This window comes from Molossus molossus, unplaced genomic scaffold (genome assembly GCF_014108415.1).
Source record: "Molossus molossus isolate mMolMol1 unplaced genomic scaffold, mMolMol1.p scaffold_m16_p_13, whole genome shotgun sequence".
NCBI lineage: Eukaryota > Metazoa > Chordata > Mammalia > Chiroptera > Molossidae > Molossus > Molossus molossus.
This window is the reverse complement of record NW_023425348.1, coordinates 46335075-46352242: the sequence shown is the minus strand read 5'-3', so window position 1 is coordinate 46352242 and position 17168 is coordinate 46335075. Positions and strand designations below refer to the sequence as shown.

Sequence of the window (17168 nt, the reverse complement as noted above, 5' to 3'; positions counted from 1 at the left end):
CACTCTCTCACCATGCTGGACCCACGCTGGACCCACTTATTCACCGCGGTAGCCTCCACCTCGGCCCAGACTCTGGGACCAAGTGGTCCTTGGCTCAGGACCCAGGGCAGGGAGGTTTCTGGAGCTGGGTTCTCAGCATGAAGCCAGCCTCCTGCAGCCCCTTCTAGGTCCGAGTCCTTGTTCCAGGCTCCTGTCTCTGCTGTTCCGGGTCCTGTGCAGGTCCTTGTTGCTCTCAGGTGGTTCTGTCAGAAGCTGACCACACAGACTTCTCTGACTATCCAGCTGATCTCTGGCCTCATCAGTCAGTGGCCTTGACCCTCCCTGTCTTCGAAGTCCCAAGACTTTCTCCACCAGCAAGTCTCCGAGACTGCCACCGATCCAGCAACTGCCCCCTTCTTGGAACTACTCCAACCTCAGTCATTCTCGTTTGATCAAGAAACACTTATTGAGCACCTACTATATACCAGGCTTCTACCAGGTCCCACATGGGTCCAGGAGAGACACAGGAGACAGCCTTTTTCCTAGCAGCCAGGTATTTATAACTGCATGGGAAAGGTTCATTACCACATGGGGTAACAAGTTACCTGACTCCAAGCTCAGAGAAGCCTGGGGGCTGTGAGTGCACCGGAAAGATGGGAGACTGACTTGACCTGAGGTGGAAAGAGCAATCTGAGGGGACTTCACAGAGGAGATGACATCTAATTTGGGACTTCATAAGGAAGTACTAGTTGGGGGAAAAAAGAGGGGGAAAGACACCCCAGAGAGAGAAGTCAGTGAGAGCAAAGGCAGGGAGGCCAGGGAGAGCTGGTATCCTGCGGAGTGAGCGCTGCCACGTCTGGGGGAAAGGTGCAGACAAGAGGGGACTCAGGGCTGGCAATGCCACGCCAAGGGGCATGGTCTTTACTCATCCCAAGGGCAGCAACGGAGGAGCCAGTGCTGGGCAGAGCATACCTGTGCCCCTGTCCATGTCTGCCTCGCCCCCCGCCTACACCCCCGCTAGGGCTCCCAAGCGCCCTCCTGGGCCCTGAGAGCCAGCACAGAGAGGGCATGGACCCAGTATGCTCAGTTCACTGTGTAAACTGCCTCCACCCTGACATCCAGAGGGAGTAATGACGCTGGCCCCAGAGGAGGGTTCCAGGCTGAATCTGAAGAGCCTCTCCCCGGGCCGGCCAGCTGGCACAGGGGCCAGGGACCCATCCCAGGGCTGTGCTGGACAGATGCCCGGTAGGTGGGGATGGGTGCTGGCAGCCCTGCTCTCCTGGCTGCCGTGCTGCCAGTGCCAGGAGAATGTGCGGTACCCACAGAGCCTTCATGAACCCCAGCTCAGCCTGCAGTGCACTCTGTCTCACAGGTCACAGCCTAGTCCTGGTCCAAGGAGCTCACCCTTGAGGGAAGCAGGGAGGGTGCCGGCTCCCTCCAAGGACCTGCTGTGGACCAGGCACTGCACAATACTGTCTTTGTGACTTCTTCCAGCAGCTGTTGTGTGATTATGTCTAACAAGTGATTACGTCCAATAATGATGGAGCTTCTTATCCCTTTGACAGGTGGGGAACCTGATGCTCAGGCTGGTGAAGGGACTGGCTCAAGCTCACACACCTGGGAAGTGGGGAAACGGAAACTTGAACTCATGCCCATTTGACCCCATGGTCTGTTCTCTAGATGAGGCTGCCTTGTCTCGCCAGCCTTCACCCGACAGGAGGCTCCTCATCATCTCCCATCCCTCTTCTCTCTTTCCCTCTAGCTGGCCCTATAGTCTGAGCAACACCCTAAACTCTCTGCTTTCTCCAGTTCTGTCCTTTCTGTGTTGGGGAGTCCCCAAGGGTGGTAAGCTCTCTCTCCCAATAGGGCTGAGTGGGGGCCTGGGCACTTAGGATAGGGTGCTAACTGAACCCAGAAATAGACTAGACTCTGCCTAGAGTCCAGGCAGACACCTGCCATCTTCTGGTTGGGTGTGGGATGGGGATGGGGGGCAGGACAGAGCTGAGAGGTGAGGGCCTCATAGCTTAAGATTCTTGGTCTGAAGGAGAGGGCAGCGGGACCCAGACAGAGGAAAGGTAGAGAGAGAACAGAGACAAAGGGATCCAATGGGGATGACCCAGGGAGGCCCCATGGCAAGGGTACGGCTTGGCAAGGCTGGGAAGGTGGGGCAGACCTTGGACTGGCAGAGAGAGAGCAGGGCCAAGGGCCTGGGCCCAGGGGGCTGTGCACAGAGGCATAAACGAGGAGCCTGGCCTGGCCCCTTCTCTCGGCGCCCAGCTCCCACTGCCCAGGAGGGTCTCAGCTTCTCCAAAGCCCTCTCCCTCATGGCTTCCTGGGAGGATGACAAATACAGTCTTTCCTGGCGGGTGGCAGCAGCTGCTGAGACACTGCTGGCTCCCAGGAACACCATCTGTCCCAGCTCTTGGGGGAGCCCCACCCCACAGGGAATGCCATGGCCATAAATAAATTAATAATGACTTTCCGGCCCCACCCCTTCCCCAGCTCACAGCTATAGGGACATTCTCAGGGCTTGGCCCCACGTCCCAGCAGGGAGCCCGTGCTGACCCCTGTGCCCGGGCCCTGTTTTTCCCAGTCTTCCAGGAGGCGGGAGAGAACAGGGGTTGGGCATGAGACAATCTGGGCGCCACTCTCAGCTCTGCCCTGACTCTGTGTGACCCCAGTAGGCCTGAGCTCCCCCAGATGTGAAAGGAGAATAACAACCCCTGCCTCACAGGGAGGCTGTGAGGGTTCAACAGGGAAATGTGTCTCAAGCCCCCGGCACAGAGGAGGGGCTGGTGCTCCCCTTCCTCAGCCAGGCCTGGGCACAGGCGTGGGCTCTGCTGGTCTTGCTGCTCGGTTCGTTTTGCACACACCTCTCCTCCGTGCCTAGCTTCACCACCCCCGCCCACCCCATCTCTGCTGTTCAAGGCCCCTCTGAGCACTGAAGCTTCCTGAGGCACCTCGAAGGCATGGGTAGGGGCTGGGGTGGCAGCCCCCATGGCAAAGGAAATGCACTCACTGAGACTCAGAAATGAAGAAAAGCACAGTGCCCGGCCTCAGAGCTCACAGTTCAGACAGGGAGACACAGAGTCACATAACGGAGAAAACGGCGCAGCGGCAGACAGCAGAATGCCAGCATCTGACTGCCTGGGCAGGAGAGCTCAGAGGAGGGGGTTGGGGCAGGGAGGGCTTCCCGGAGGAGGGGAGGCTAGAGCTGAGCCCAGAAGGATTTGGAAAGCTGAGGCAGGGAGAGGCCAGCAGGCGTGGTTCTGGGGAGGAGGAATGGATGAAGGGGGGACTGTGGCCTGGTTGGGGCTGCAGAGGAAGCAGGGGGATGGGTAACATGGAGAATTTTTGAGCGGAAAAGTGACAAGCTCAGGTTTGCATGTTAGAAAGATCCTTCTGGCAGCGACATGAAGGATAGGGGCAACCGAAAGCAGGCAGCAGTGAGCTGCCCAGGGGGAATATGCTGCCCAGACGGGGCCGGCAGCGGGAATGGAAAGGAGGAGAGAAATTCATGAAATACTTAAGGCAGAGAATGGAAGGGGAATGGTTGGGGAGGATGAGAGAGGAGTCTGAAATGACTCCCAGGTGACCTGGGGGGAGGGCCAACCCTCAGTGGGAGGGAACCCCAGGCAGGAATGGGGTGGGGTTGGTGGTCTTGGTGTGGGGTTAGGGGTCTGGATGTGGGGTGAACCTAGGCTGGAGGGGGTGGGGCTTGGATTCGGCTCCAGCCTCCCAGTTCTCCCAGGGGTGGGGGCACTGCTCAGACAGACCCCAGCCCTCGAGCCCACCCATTCCCCCTCCGCTGAGCTCTCACCTCCAGGCGGGCGTCTCTACTTCCTGGGGGCACTGGCTCCTGGGCAAGGAGGTCCCGGTTAGCTGCAGAGACAAGAAGGCCAGGGGCTCAGCCTGCCAGTCCTCCCCTTCTCCCCAGCCTGCTGCCCACCCAGCCCCAGCAGACCCCAGGCTTCTTGTCCAGGGAGAGCAGCCTGATCGCACCCTGCTCTCCCCCCACTCCCTTCCCGCACCCTGCTTCCCTGGGCCCCTCTAGCTCTGGCACATTCTCTGCCCCTCGACTCTGAGAACAGGGCCCAGCTCTTCCTCTTAGCCAGGGGGCCCTCAGAAGTGGAATCCACCACATTTTACCCCTTCCCAGGACCTCTTCACCTCTGCTTCTCTCCAGGGAAGTTCAGTAGCCCTCTCTAAGCCTCAGTTTCCCCATCTATAAAATGGGATTTGTAGTGTTCAGCTCACATAGTGGCTGGGCCAGGCTCCCAGGTAGGGTTGCTGTGAACCCTAAATGTATGCGTTCCTCTGTGTGTGTGTGTGTGTGTGTGTGCCCCCAACACCAACCTGGCGCCCATTTGTCTGGGCTTCAAATGGACTCCCCAACCTGTGTGCCACCGGCACCACTCCACAGCTCCTCCAACACTGCGGGGCTGCTCAGTTGGTCTCCAGGGCCCCACCGGCCAGGTGGCATCCACAACCCAGCCTCTGTGGGAGGCGCTGCCCAGGGGCCGGCTGCCCCTCCCCACCCCCACCCCCACCCCCACCCCACAGCACACCCAAGCATGGGACAGGCACAGGCGGTGGGATATTCTGAGCCTGGCTTCATTCCCGTCAGCTGCTGGCCACCATGCCAGCCTGGCGCGGGTGCAGGGCCTGATTTGATTTGGCAGCTTCCGAAGCGTGTGGTGGGGACAGGGAGGGGGAGGGAGCATGAGACACCCATCTCTGCTAGGAAATAAACAGTCTCAGGCCCTCAGCGAGCTGGAGGGAGGGCACAGTCTGATATAGGGGGTCTGGGTTCCCTGCCTGGTGCCCCCCTCTTCTCACCCAGGCCCTGGATGCCTGCCCATGACTGCTGGAATCTACGGCTCTCCTTGGGTCGCAGGGGTGACAGTAGCTGCACTTGGTGTGTGGATGCTTGTGGTGTGGCTGTGGCAGGGTGTCTCGTTGTCCCACACGCCCCTGTGTCCTGTGGGGTCTCCCTGTTCAGCCATGCCTACAGCTGGGCCTGAGTGTGGCTCAGGATGAGGGGGTCTGCGTGCAGGGCAAGGGTCTCGATGTGGCCACTCGCAGGTGACTGTGGCCACATGGCCCGGCCTCTATGGGGACTAACTACTAACTACTAACCATGTGCCTGAGTCCATTGTGGGGCCTGGTGTGCAGTGGCTCTGGCCTGTTCCTTCCCTCTGTGCGATGACCCTGCTAACCCAGCCATGTCCGGCAGAGGAAATGACGAGGGCCCAGATAAGTGCCTGACCCCAGGGCCCATCCCTTTTGTCTACAGGCCTGAGACTTCTCCTCCATGGGCCTCGGATGGTCCACCCACTGCGCTGCCTGGGACAGCCCCCCCCTTCCCTGAGAGGGGGCAGCTGGTTTCACTTGAGTTCCCACTGCCCCTCACCCTCTGGTTCCTTGTCACCAACTTCAAGCTTGGGGAAGGTAGACAGGAAGAGCCTCAGCTAGGCATTCACAGCGCCTCCATAACCCATAACCCCCCCCTCCTGCCTCTAACCCCCGCAGTCGGAGCAGCCCGCTCGCCCCTCCCAGAGGCCCCAGGTACCGACACCACCCTGTTTCTATGCTGCCGGCGCCCTGGACCTGGCTCCACGGCCCCCGGTTGGAGAACTGCTGCTGCGGGGTCAGGAGTTCTGATTCTCTGACCTCACACTGAGAGGTCAAGGGTGTGGAGTCAGACCCTAGTCCCCAGGGAACCACAGGCCAGGGCTGTGCCCCAGACACCAGCCAAGAGGTCAGGGTAGGGTGGAGCCTGCTTTGGGGAAGATGCAATGTCTCATTTGTCACCACCTCCCCATTGTCCCACTGTCCTCTGGGGACCTCAGGGCTCTCCCCACCCAGCCACAGGAAGCTGAGCCCCTCCTGGAGACAGAAGGAGGGAACACTGAAGGAGGGGCTCGAGGACTAGCGGAGGACTTGGCCATTCCCTTGGGGTCACAGAGGCAGAATCTAGGCTCATCAACTTGCAAAGGGTATAGTGGGATGGAGATGGTCTGTAGAGAGGTCCTGGGGGACTACCTGGAGGAGGTGTGTGGTGAGTCAAAGGAAGAAAACACTAGGCTCCAAGACAGCCTCCTAACTATGAGATACAGATTTTCACCTGGGACTTGTATATACTCATGTATGTACTTGCTTGTGTCCATGTGTACATGGGTACGCTTCCCAGTCATGGAGTCCTGAGCTCTAGTATATGTCCTGGGGGCTGGGTCTGCCCAAGGTAGGGGTCAGCCAGGCAGCAGGCACAGTAATAGAGAAGAAAGTAATCTGGGCAAAGAAGAGAAAGGAAGAGCTCAGGTCTGAAGAGAGAAATCTGTCGAGTTGGTTATAACCAGTCCTCAAACCTGAGACACCTGACGCTGGGGCAGTGTGCTTCCATGACCCAGGGGACTTAGGCCCTGCCACAACCAACTGTGCAGCTTCCCCTCTGAGGACCTCCGCTCCCTGAGTTACCTTCCTCATCTGAAGAATAAAAGGGTTGGACTTGAGGATCTCCTGGGGCCCTTCCAAGTCTGTCTTTTGAGAGGTCAGCACACAAAGACAGCTGGAGGGGAGACTGCAAGGATGGGGCAAGAGCCCGAGGGCAGCAGAGACCGGATGAGGAATGGGGTCACAGGAAGAGGCATGGCTGAGGGGCAGAGGGAAACCCCAGGGAGAGCTGGGCAGTTGGGGAGGGGCCCCCTGCTGGGGACCCTGTCCTCAGGGCCAAGACAGGAGGTGGTAGACAGTTGAGTCTGTGGGTGACGGGAGCAGCTGTCACCACCCTATTTGCCTTCTGGCCTGTGGGAGGAGAAAGATGGAGGGTGACAGACGAGGGCTCTGCCCCCCAACCTGAGTCCTGCCCCCACTCCTGCTCTCCAAGTGTTTCAAGGGAAAGGGGGAGCACCCAGGACTGGAGATCAGGAAGCCAGGTTTCGGGCCCTGCTGCACTGTGTGACTTGGGGCTGCTCGCAGCCTCTGTCACCTGATCTGCAAACCCGGCAGTGGTCTGGCTTTGCACTAGGCTTCTGAGGAACCCCGTGGGGGGGTGGGGGTGGGCGGGCTCCCCAGAGGGCTGAGATCCTTTTCTCCAGCCTGAATGTTCGCTCCCAACTCTGGTACTGAGGTATGTGCACAACCCAAGAGGCAGCGAGCTGCTGGACAGATGGGCTGGCCTCGTGCCAGGAGGCCCGCGCCACAGGGCAGTATCAATCAGTCATCAATTCTTCAGGCATCCTGGCCTGGGACCACCCCCCTTCCTTAAGCCCTTCTCACAGCCATCCCCAGGGCTCAAGCAGGGTTCTCCCTCCTCAGCCTGCGCTCAAGGGGTGCTGGTGGGCCCCTGGCCAACGCCCACACTGCCCCTCTGGCTGCCCTGGCCTCTGCCCTGGTCGGAGGCCTGTGCGTAGGGCCCTCACAGGCAGGGGCTTGCGTTTCCGTGTCTGTGTCCAGGAAGCACTCATGTCCTGTTTCCCCCTCAGGCCAGGCTGCCAGGGAGGGGGGCGAGCAGGCCTCTCCTTCCTCCACTGTTGACATTTCTGCCCAGAGACTTTAGGGGCTGAGACAAGGGCACTCCTCTCTGCCATAATCTGGAATGGTTGGGGGATGGAGGCAGGGGGATGGGGGAAATGACCTCTTACCCTGCCAGCGAAGGGAGTGGCGGAGCTCACACATGCCCACACACCAATTCTGTTGTGGCAAGAGAAAGCCTGTGTGACCCAGATTGGGGCTCATTCCCCACCTAATGCAAGCTCAGCCCTCCCTGGAGGCGGGGGCCACCTGCCACCAGAAGCTATCTGTCTCCATTGCTTCTTGTTCTGTTTTAATAACTGAACATCGACATTAACAAGGCAGGTGGTTGCAGCTCTTCTCAGCAGCCCCATTTAGAATCATTGAATCATCAAATCATCAAATTCTAGAATCCTGGATTCACAGAATGTCTGCATCTTCAGCTCCTGGAGCCTCAGCATCTTAAAGTCACAGAATGTCGGAACCGCACAACCACGCCTCCACACAGCCCGGCCGGGCGCTGAGAGCCCCGGACGGCTAGAACCCGTAGACCGACAGGGCTAGGTCCTGTCATCTATCCCTAGAGCTCATAAACTCCCTGGAGATATTGACCCCAACTTCCTCCTGTTACAGATGAGAAAATGCAGCCCAGAAAACAGCCTTGTGCAAGATTCTCCGAGTGGAAGCCAAGCAGGAACCAACCCTGAGCTACAAAATGGGATCTCAACATTTTGGAGTTCCGGAAACCGTAAAATTTGTCTGAAAATTACCCTCAGCTCCTGCAACTCCTTCACCTTTCCCCTCCCCCTAGTTCTGTACCTAGGCCCCCCAAATAAAGGCAACCATAGATGGAGAGAGCTCAAGGGGCCAACTGCCTCAGGCGGGGGACAGGAAAAGTCACCATCGGAGGGAAGACTCCCCAGAGGAGGTGCCCTGAATATAAGACCAGAAGGTCCTGGAACCCCCAGGGTCCAGCCACACCAGAGGCAGCAGCTTCTAGGGGGCCAGATCCAAAGTGGAGGGAAACAGTTGAGGTTTACTATGTTTAGCATTTTCATAAAATTACATTTTAACTCATTTTAGAATGTATGCATACATTTTTTAATTTGAATTTTATTCAATAGTACATTTCAGAGATTGTTTTAATTTTTTAATTCTGAACATTCTCTGCCCAGGGCAGAGCTGAGTCCTATGCTACAGAGGAAGACGCAGCAGCCAGATCACGGTCCGGGTCTCCGGCCTCCATCTAGCCTCAAAGTTGCTGACCCGGGAGGCCTTCCCAAAACCTCTGGTCCTTCAAGCCCTGACACAGGCCCAGGCATCTGCTCTCAGTCCCTGACCTCCCTCACCCCGATGCCAGGAGCAGCAGCATTCTCTTTCTCCCCTCACCTCTACAGATGACCAACTCCCTCTTCCACCCCTCACCCCCTGTCTCTTCCCTCCATCCTTGACATTTCCCTGTCTCAGCCTAATCATCCTTGTCTGGACCATGCTGCACATGTCTCCACACAGGCAGCCCCCTTCCCCCCTCCCTCCTTCTGTGTGGTCTCCACCCTTGGCTCAGGGGGTTCCCTAACACACAGGTCTAAGCCATCCCTGCCCTGCTTTCGACTCTTCCCCCAATGCCCAGATCCTTCTGGAAAAAGTCCAAATTCCTTGACATGGCTTATAAGCCCCGCACAATTTGGCCCCTGCCAGCTTTGCCAGCCTCTTCCTCTCTTGATGCTTCACCACCCCACCCCCAATCCCACCCAGTAGTCCAGGGTCCTGCTTCCCAAACTGTGGAACCACACTTTCTTTCTGTCACCAACCAGCCTTCACACTCACCATTTTCTCCTCCCTGTCCAGAACTTTCTCCTGACTCTCCCTTAGTTCCCAGTTTAGATATGTTTCCTCCTGACAAATCCTCAACTTGCCCCTCCCTCTCACTCTGGGCTAGATTAAGGGCCTCAGCTCTGTCCCACGATGGCCCCTTGGTTTCTCTCCAGCATTGCTCTCACCCACAGTCTACCAGCATCAATCTGTGCCTGAGCCCCTCCCTCCTCCCATCACCTGTCCACGGCAGCCTGGTACCTCAGTCTGCCTACCTGCTGTGGGAAGATGCATTCTCAGACTTGGGGTGATGTGTGGCAGGACTTTAAGGCCACACCACGCTCATCTCTGCCTCCCCTCTCTGCTAGGCACATAGTAGGTGTTCACTTAATGTCCACCTATGACGTCCTGGAAGTACACTGTATCGTGGACAGGCAGGGCTGGAGTGCTCAGAGGGAAAGAGAGTTCTGGGGTGAGGCTGGGGACTTCCTGGAGGAAGCATCTGAGAGGATCCTCCATGGGTCAAATCTGAGACAAATTGAGGACAGGCCATAGGACTTCCCCAACCCAGCCCTAGGGACATCAGAGCAAACCACCAGAGAGGCACTAGACGATTCAGTGGCCAGGGCCCAGGACAGGGCCACTGGAGGGGCTGGCAGTGCATTCAGGGGTGGCTTCCTGGAGGAGAAGCTGCTTCTGGCTGTCTGAGGGCAGGGAAGAAAGTAGAGATGAATCAGGTTGGAGGAAGTGGAGAGAGACAGAGATGTAGAAGAGAAAGCTCTGTTCCTTTTTGTCCTTCATCCCTGAGAGAAGAGGGGGGTGGAGGCAGATGAGCAGGAGCAAAGCAGGCTAAGGTGAATGGAGATAACATCAATACCAACACCATGGCCAGGACGGGTATGGATGGCTGGGGCTGGCAGGGAGCAGGTCCCCAGCTGTGGCTGGGAAACATTTCCTGTCTCCTAGCCAGAGGGGTCATTAATAATCATTTACCCACCGCAGGCAGCACGGAGGCCAGCCAGGGAGCAGCATGGTGCTGAGGCCAGAGCCCAGCCTGGTGGCCAAGAGAGCTGTATTCTGAGACTGGCCCTGCCACCTTGCTGTGAAACCTGGACGAGTTACCTGACTTTTGGCCTCTGCTAATGCTGCTTAAAGAAGGGTCTAAAGGGGAGGCTGCCTAAGGTCCCCCGCCCTCCACTCTGGGCCTCAGTTTCCCTAGATGGCGGTTGGGCTACGGGGGTTATGAAATCTGATGATTGCTATGAGCATCTAGACTATGGCAAGCCCAGCTCAGGACACATGGGATGGGCAGTCCCTACCCAGCATCTGAAGAGGGAGCCTCAGAGAACCAGGTGCCCATCAAGCTGGGGGAGCACAGAAGGGAGGGCCATCTGCCCAGGGCCTGGGGGCTGGCAGTGTGGCTGGGCCAGGAGACAGCGTTTCTCAGACACAGAAGGTGGGAATCTCATGAGGCCTATTTGGTCCCAGCTATGACTCTAGCACTGAAAACTGCGCCTGCCTGGTGCATAGCAGGTGCTGATAAATACTTTTAGACAACTGAATGAGTTAATCTGTCAAATGAGACATTTGTGAAAGGAGCTTAGAATTCGGAAAGAACTACTTAAAAGATAACAATGACAATGATGATGATTCCAGCCAAAGACAATGGGATGGGCCAAAAGCTGCGATGCAAAATCTTGAGAAGGACGAGACCCAGGGATGGCCATCCAAAGCCATACAGTATTGCTTGGGAAGGATCAGCCGCCTTCAGGATCCCTTTTTCCAGTTGGGTCAGAATCTTCCTCAGCCCAGGACCACACTTCTCTGTTCACCCATCACGCCCTTCAAGGCCCAGCTCAAGCCCATTCACTTCAGAGAAACTTCTGAGGCATTGGTCCCAGCCCTTCCCCTGACTAATCTGATAGTCTCTGTGCCTTCTAACCATAAGGAGTTCTGTTCTTTTTTTTTCTTTTCCTTTATTGATTTTTTAGAGAGAGAGGAAATGCAAGGGAGAGAGAGATAAAAACATCAATGAGAGAGAATATCGATTGGCCGCCTCCTGCATGCTCCCCACTGGGGATCAGACCCACAACCTGGGCATGTGTCCTGGCCGGGAATTGAACCAGCGACCTCTTGGTACGTGGGTCAACGCTCAACCACTGAGCCACATTGGCCAGATGGGCGTTTTGTTCTTCTTTTGTTGTTGTTCATCCTCACCACAGGATATTTTTCCATTGATTTTTTAGAGAGAGTGGAAGGGAAGGAGGGAGGGAGAAAGAGAAAGAGAGAGAGAGAGATTGATGTGAGAGAGACACATGGATCAGTTGCCTCCTGCACGACCCCAACCATGCCACAGACTGAACTTGCAACTCAGGTATGTGCCCTTGGCTGGAAATCAAACCCAAGACCCTTCAGTCCATGGGCTAATGCTCCAGATGCTGAGCCACACCGGCCAGGACAGGAGTCCTGTCCTTTCATGCTCTCCAATACTGCTGATAGGCTGGCTGCCCAATAATGTTTACTCATAGTTTTCTCTGGAGGGTACGACCTGGATCTTCCAACAAATGGGATCTCCCCCATCAGACTAGAGGGTCCCCAAAGGTATGACCAGGCCTCCTTTTTCAGATAAGGGTCTCTGTGAGGACAGGAACTATTTCCTCCATCAGATGTGGGGTCAACAAAAGTGGAAATAGACTAAGGTCTTCCTGGTTGTCTCCCAGCCCAGGAACCCTCCCTGGGGGCCCCACCGAGAAGGGAAGAACACGGGCCACATGTAGAACAGGGCACTGGCTGCTCAGCACCCTGGAGATCATGGGAGCCAGGAGGGGCACTGGGCCACCTAGGGGACTAAGACCTCATGATTGGCAAACTCACCTAACTCCAAGCACGGCCCAAGATACTCTCGCACTAAGGACGTGTCATCCGGGTTCCCACCCAGGCGGCACTGCCTGGCCCAGACCCCTCCTCTCTGCGGAGCACTGTGAGGTAGTAGTAAACACAGTGACCCTGCGACACGTGCATCCTCTCCCCACCCACCTCCTAATGGCCCAAAACACGAGACAGGCTAAGAGGAAAAGAACAAAGGTTCCCGGACCTCGACATCACCCGCCGCCTGCCTGTCCAGCGCCTGCTCAGCCGGAAACCAGAGACAAAGGCCTTGGTCAAAGCGAGGAGGATGAAGGGCAAAGGGTAGACGCAGCCTGGCCTGAGGGGGCCATGAGAGAACGTCACTGGGCATCTCTGGGGACCTAATCAGCAGGAAAGCAAGGACAGGATGGCAGCCAGCCCCTCCCTGCACACACACGTCATTCCACAAACATGTATGGGACACCTGCTGGATTCTGCTCACCCCAAACATTACATACCTCTTTCCTCACTCCACACACCTTATGCACACGGTCCCTTACCCCTGCAGTACATTCCAGAGCCCGCAACACCCTCCACACTTCTTATCTTCTTGGATACCCTCACATACGCCTCACCACACACATAAACAGCTCACGGGGAGAAAAGATCACATAATCCACACATCATACTGAAAAGTCACAGAACTCACACACCCACACTTCACACCACACTCACACTCAACCTCCCACCATGCACCTCACACACCCCACACTCACCTCCCTAACCACAGACACACATCTAATTAAATTCAACATTCACCACCCAGACATAGAGATACACCCTGCATAGATAATGTGTGCACCTAATGTCACACCAAAATGTCATGTTTGTGGGCACACAGAGCCCTCAGCATAGACAATCCTGCCCCCCATACACACACACACACACACACACGCAATGCACACTACACACACAGTCAACCAGCTCCTTGTCTTGAACCCTTCAGCCCTAGATGCTTTGCTCTTTCCCACCCAGAGTTTCTCAAACAGCCACCACTCAGACACAAGGCCCCCAGACACAAGGCCCCCAGACACCAACACATAGGTCCTAATCTATTTCCCAAGCAAGCCTATGTAGTACACAGTGACTCTAAGCCATGTACCTAGGTCGCAAACACACTCGGACACACATAACTCCTCCCACCCCCACCTCCTCTGCCAAGACATCAATGAAACCTTTTCTCAGGCTCCTACAGTGGCTCTTCCTGGCTACGTACAACAGCCAATAACATAAAGAATCACACACACAATACCCCATGCAAGCTGTCCCTGCAACTCCACCCCACAATGACAGACACACAGCCATATACACAGAACTTCCCTATACACACAGTAGTTGTATATACAGCTGCCTGCCACTCCATACCCCCAACCTAGCCTCCCTAGCCACACATGGCATGCAATGCCATACACTCACAATCCTCACACTCACCATAAGCCCCCGAGAACCCCTCCAAATAATCCCACTCATGATAACATACACAATACTACGTGGTACAATACACACGATCACCCACAAGGCACACTTAACACATGCAACTCAGCCTGTCTTACACCAACACACACCCCGGACTAAGTCAGCCCTAGACACCTCCCACCACAGGTGACTGACACCAGATCGCAGTCTATTCCTCCCCTCCCCATCCCACTGCTCCCCGTCAAGACCAGAAAAGCAAGGCTGAGGGGTTTTATAAGTTATAAAGCCCAGGGCCTCACCGTCACTGGCCTTAGATCCCTGGGCACCACCCAAGCACTACACACTTCATGTTTAGTCTGTTCCACCAGTGCCCATACCATGTCGTGCCTGACAACATGGGAGAGGTGGAGGTCCTGGGGAAACCAGCCCGGTACTCTGAGCCCATCCCTCTCACCCAAAACAGAAACAGGTAGAAGAGAGATCCTAGAACAAAGATAGAGACCTAGAGAAATTGAGGGAGGGTGGGTGACAGACCAAGATTGGTAGGCACAAGGGCAAAAGAGACCAAACAAGAGAGAAGCAGAGAGAGAGAGGACGCCCAGAAAGACTTGGAAAAACCAAACAATAAAGTGGGACCACCACAACAAGAAAGAAACAAGAGGTCAGGGTGAGACAACCCAGAAAATACCAAAAGACCTCATATGCAGGAGGGAGGGAGGAAAAACAAGAACAGGGTAGGGGGTGGAGGGTCTTTCACAGAAGAAAGAAACGTAATGGCAAGAGGCAATTTAACCCTGAGGTAGGGTCCCAAGTGAGGACTGAAGTCCAGCTGTGTGAGTGGGAATCTGGGTTGGGGCACAGATGAGGCTGTGGCAGAGGTTCAGGAACTTGGAGTGAGACCCCAGTGCTGAGGCGGGGTCCTGACTGAGCCGCGGACGCAGGTGTTCTGGGTGTGACTGGAGTCTGATACACATAGTGGCTGCTTAGGAGTTTGGGCAGGGGTCCTCCACTAATTTGGGAGGCAGGTGGTTCCACGCTCGAAAGGGCTTTCGGTGTGGACTGGGTCTCACTGTGTGTTGGGAGTTCAGTGCTTTGGATGGAGTGAGGATCCGAAAGCGGTTCGGAGTCTGGGGTGAGGTTTGGACTGTGAGCTGGGGTTTCAAGGGCTCCGGGGATGGGCTGCAGTCAGCACAGGAGTGGGATTCAGAACTAGGGAAGGGTCTCCATCCTAAGGAGGACTCAGGGACAGGGCGGACCACGGAGCCGGCGACCGAACGCTCCGCGGAGGACCCGGCCGGGCGCTGACCGACACCCGCTTCTGTCGTGCCCGGTGCGGAGGGCCCCCCTACCTGCAGGTTGTCGGCGCATGGCGGCGGCGGCGGCGGCTCGTCCGGCTTGAGGAAGACCTGCTGGCCCCGCCTGAGGAATTGGACAACAGCGATGAGGATGTGGTGCAGCACCAGGACCATGCTCGCAGCCGCCCGCCCGCCCGCCGGCCCGGCCGCTGCGCTCGGTCAGCGCGTCCGCGACAGCTTCGCCGGGTCCGCGCTACTGTCCTCCCGGCCCCGCCCCGGACCGCCCACTCCCCGCCCCGCGGCCGCCCGGCCCCGCCTATCACCCCACCACCCTGGACAGCACCTCTCAGCTCATCCGATCGTCCGACCCCGACCAGACCCCCACCAGCTCTCACCTCCCTTATCTCTCCGCTCTCAAGTCTTCCAGCTCGTCCGATATTAGGATCCCCGCCAGGTAGCCGGCCCCCAGCCTTCTCTCCCTTCTCTCGCCCCATTGCCACTCCTTTCTCTACCTCGCAGGGGTCGCCTCTCAGAGCCCCTCTCTTGTCTGATCATGTCCTCTTCCCCACCACTTAGAAAGTCCTGGAGCCAGGCCAGAGCCTCAAGGCAGAGCGCAGTGAAGGGTAGCGCGGAGGGTGGACTGGGGGAAAGGGGCCCCTGGCAAATAACAAGGAGCCTTGGGCTTGCTCCTCTTCCAGGAAAAATGGTGAAGTCGGGGAGAATTTTAGAGGCCGCTCCGAGACGGGCAGGCCCTGGGAGCAGTAGCAAATCTGTGAGGCAAACACGTGCGCACAGACACGAACGCACACACGGACAGGCGCATCACTGATGATTGGGGGAGGTGGGGGTGGGAGCACTGGAACCCCAACACTGGGCAGGCAGGTCTAAGTTGGCGTTCTCAGAAGCTGGAGAGGGAGCAGGCCCCAGGGCCACACAGTCCACATTTCCGCGGTGGGACCGGCGCGCCCGGAGCGCAGTTCTCCGCAGAGCCTCTGCGCTCAGGCGCCTGCGACAGCCGTGACGTTCCTGCGCCCCCTGCTGTCCCATCGCGTCGGCGCAGCCAGGCCCTATTTGCGGTCAGCCTGGCTGGGGGGATGGGGTATGGGGTCACCAGGGCTAGCTCCCCGTCTGAACCCACCCGGTTCCTAGCCTTCGCTTGACATGAGATCAGCTGGGGCGATGAGACGTCTGGACTGGAGGGTGCGCTTGGGTTTCGCCTGGCCTTTGCCAACAACTTGCTGCATGACCTTGGTGAGTTCCCCCTCTCGGATTTCTGGGCCTCAGTTTTCGCATTTCTTTCACAAGACTGCCAGAAGAATCAACGCCGATAATGGTGGGAAGACAGCCAGGGTCCTGACAGCCCTTGCTGTGGTCTGACCTGAATCTTTCCCACTGCACTGTGGGCCCCTCTCTCTGCAACTCTCCCCTCCCCTCCTTGGAAGGTGACCCAAAGAGCCCCCAGCCTCCCCACCTCACTGGGCTGATTCATCTGGGCCTTTTCTCCCAGGGGAGTCATTTCCTTAATGTTGAGTCACTGAGCCCAGTCCTGGACTCAGTCCAGGCACCTGCACCAGCCCAGGGGAAGGCCCTCCATGCCAGGATTTTTCCCACCTCTTTCTGAGGCTCAGCTCTAGATGTGCTTCTTCCCCTGCTCAGACACCTTGAGTGACTCTCCGCTACCAGCACAATAAACCCCAACCTCTCAGCCTAACAGGCCGACCCTCAATAACAGCCCTGGCTTGTTTGTTCAGCTTTGACGCTTCCAACACCATTCCTTAAATGTATACTTCCTGTTCTTCTCAGGTGGATGAATGATTTACTTTCACCTTCAACTTTACACGTTCCCCCACTCCCCCTGCCCAGTGCCCTCCAGATCTTGGTAATCTGTTTATCATCCAGGGGCCAAAAAGAGGCCCACCTCCTCCAGGAGGTTACCTTAGTCCTCTGGGTTCCCCTTTGTGTCTTTCCTGGGAGTCATATCTGGGGGCATAGGGAGGGGTGGGGAGCATCTCTATCACTGAGGGATCCACTTATTAACATTGTAAAAAACATTACATGGGCTAAGATGTGTATAGGTTCTGGCCCCGGAAAGGCCCTCCCTTCCCTTTTTTGGCCTTAGTTTCCTGCTCTGTAAAGGGAGTGGCCGATGTAAGAGCTATGGTAAGAAGTGAGTCTGAGCCAGTGCACAGATCTCTGGGTAAATCCTGAGCACTGTCACCAGATCAGTGCTGGGTTCTGGATGGCCTG

The 17168-nt window shown here is 56.8% G+C and overlaps 1 protein-coding gene across 1 annotated transcript in view; it reads right to left on the bottom strand.

Moving 5' to 3' along the window:
• PDE2A (phosphodiesterase 2A) overlaps positions 1-15156 on the bottom strand; it is a 63750-nt gene extending 48594 nt beyond the window's left edge. The window contains exons 1-2 of the mRNA XM_036258962.1: positions 14976-15156; positions 3800-3861 (exon numbers count right to left, since the gene is read on the bottom strand). Of these exons, the coding sequence (XP_036114855.1) occupies positions 3800-3861; positions 14976-14994 (81 nt within the window). The 5' untranslated portion in view covers positions 14995-15156. The remainder of the gene's footprint in view (positions 1-3799; positions 3862-14975) is intronic.
• Positions 15157-17168: the final 2012 nt, after the last annotated feature.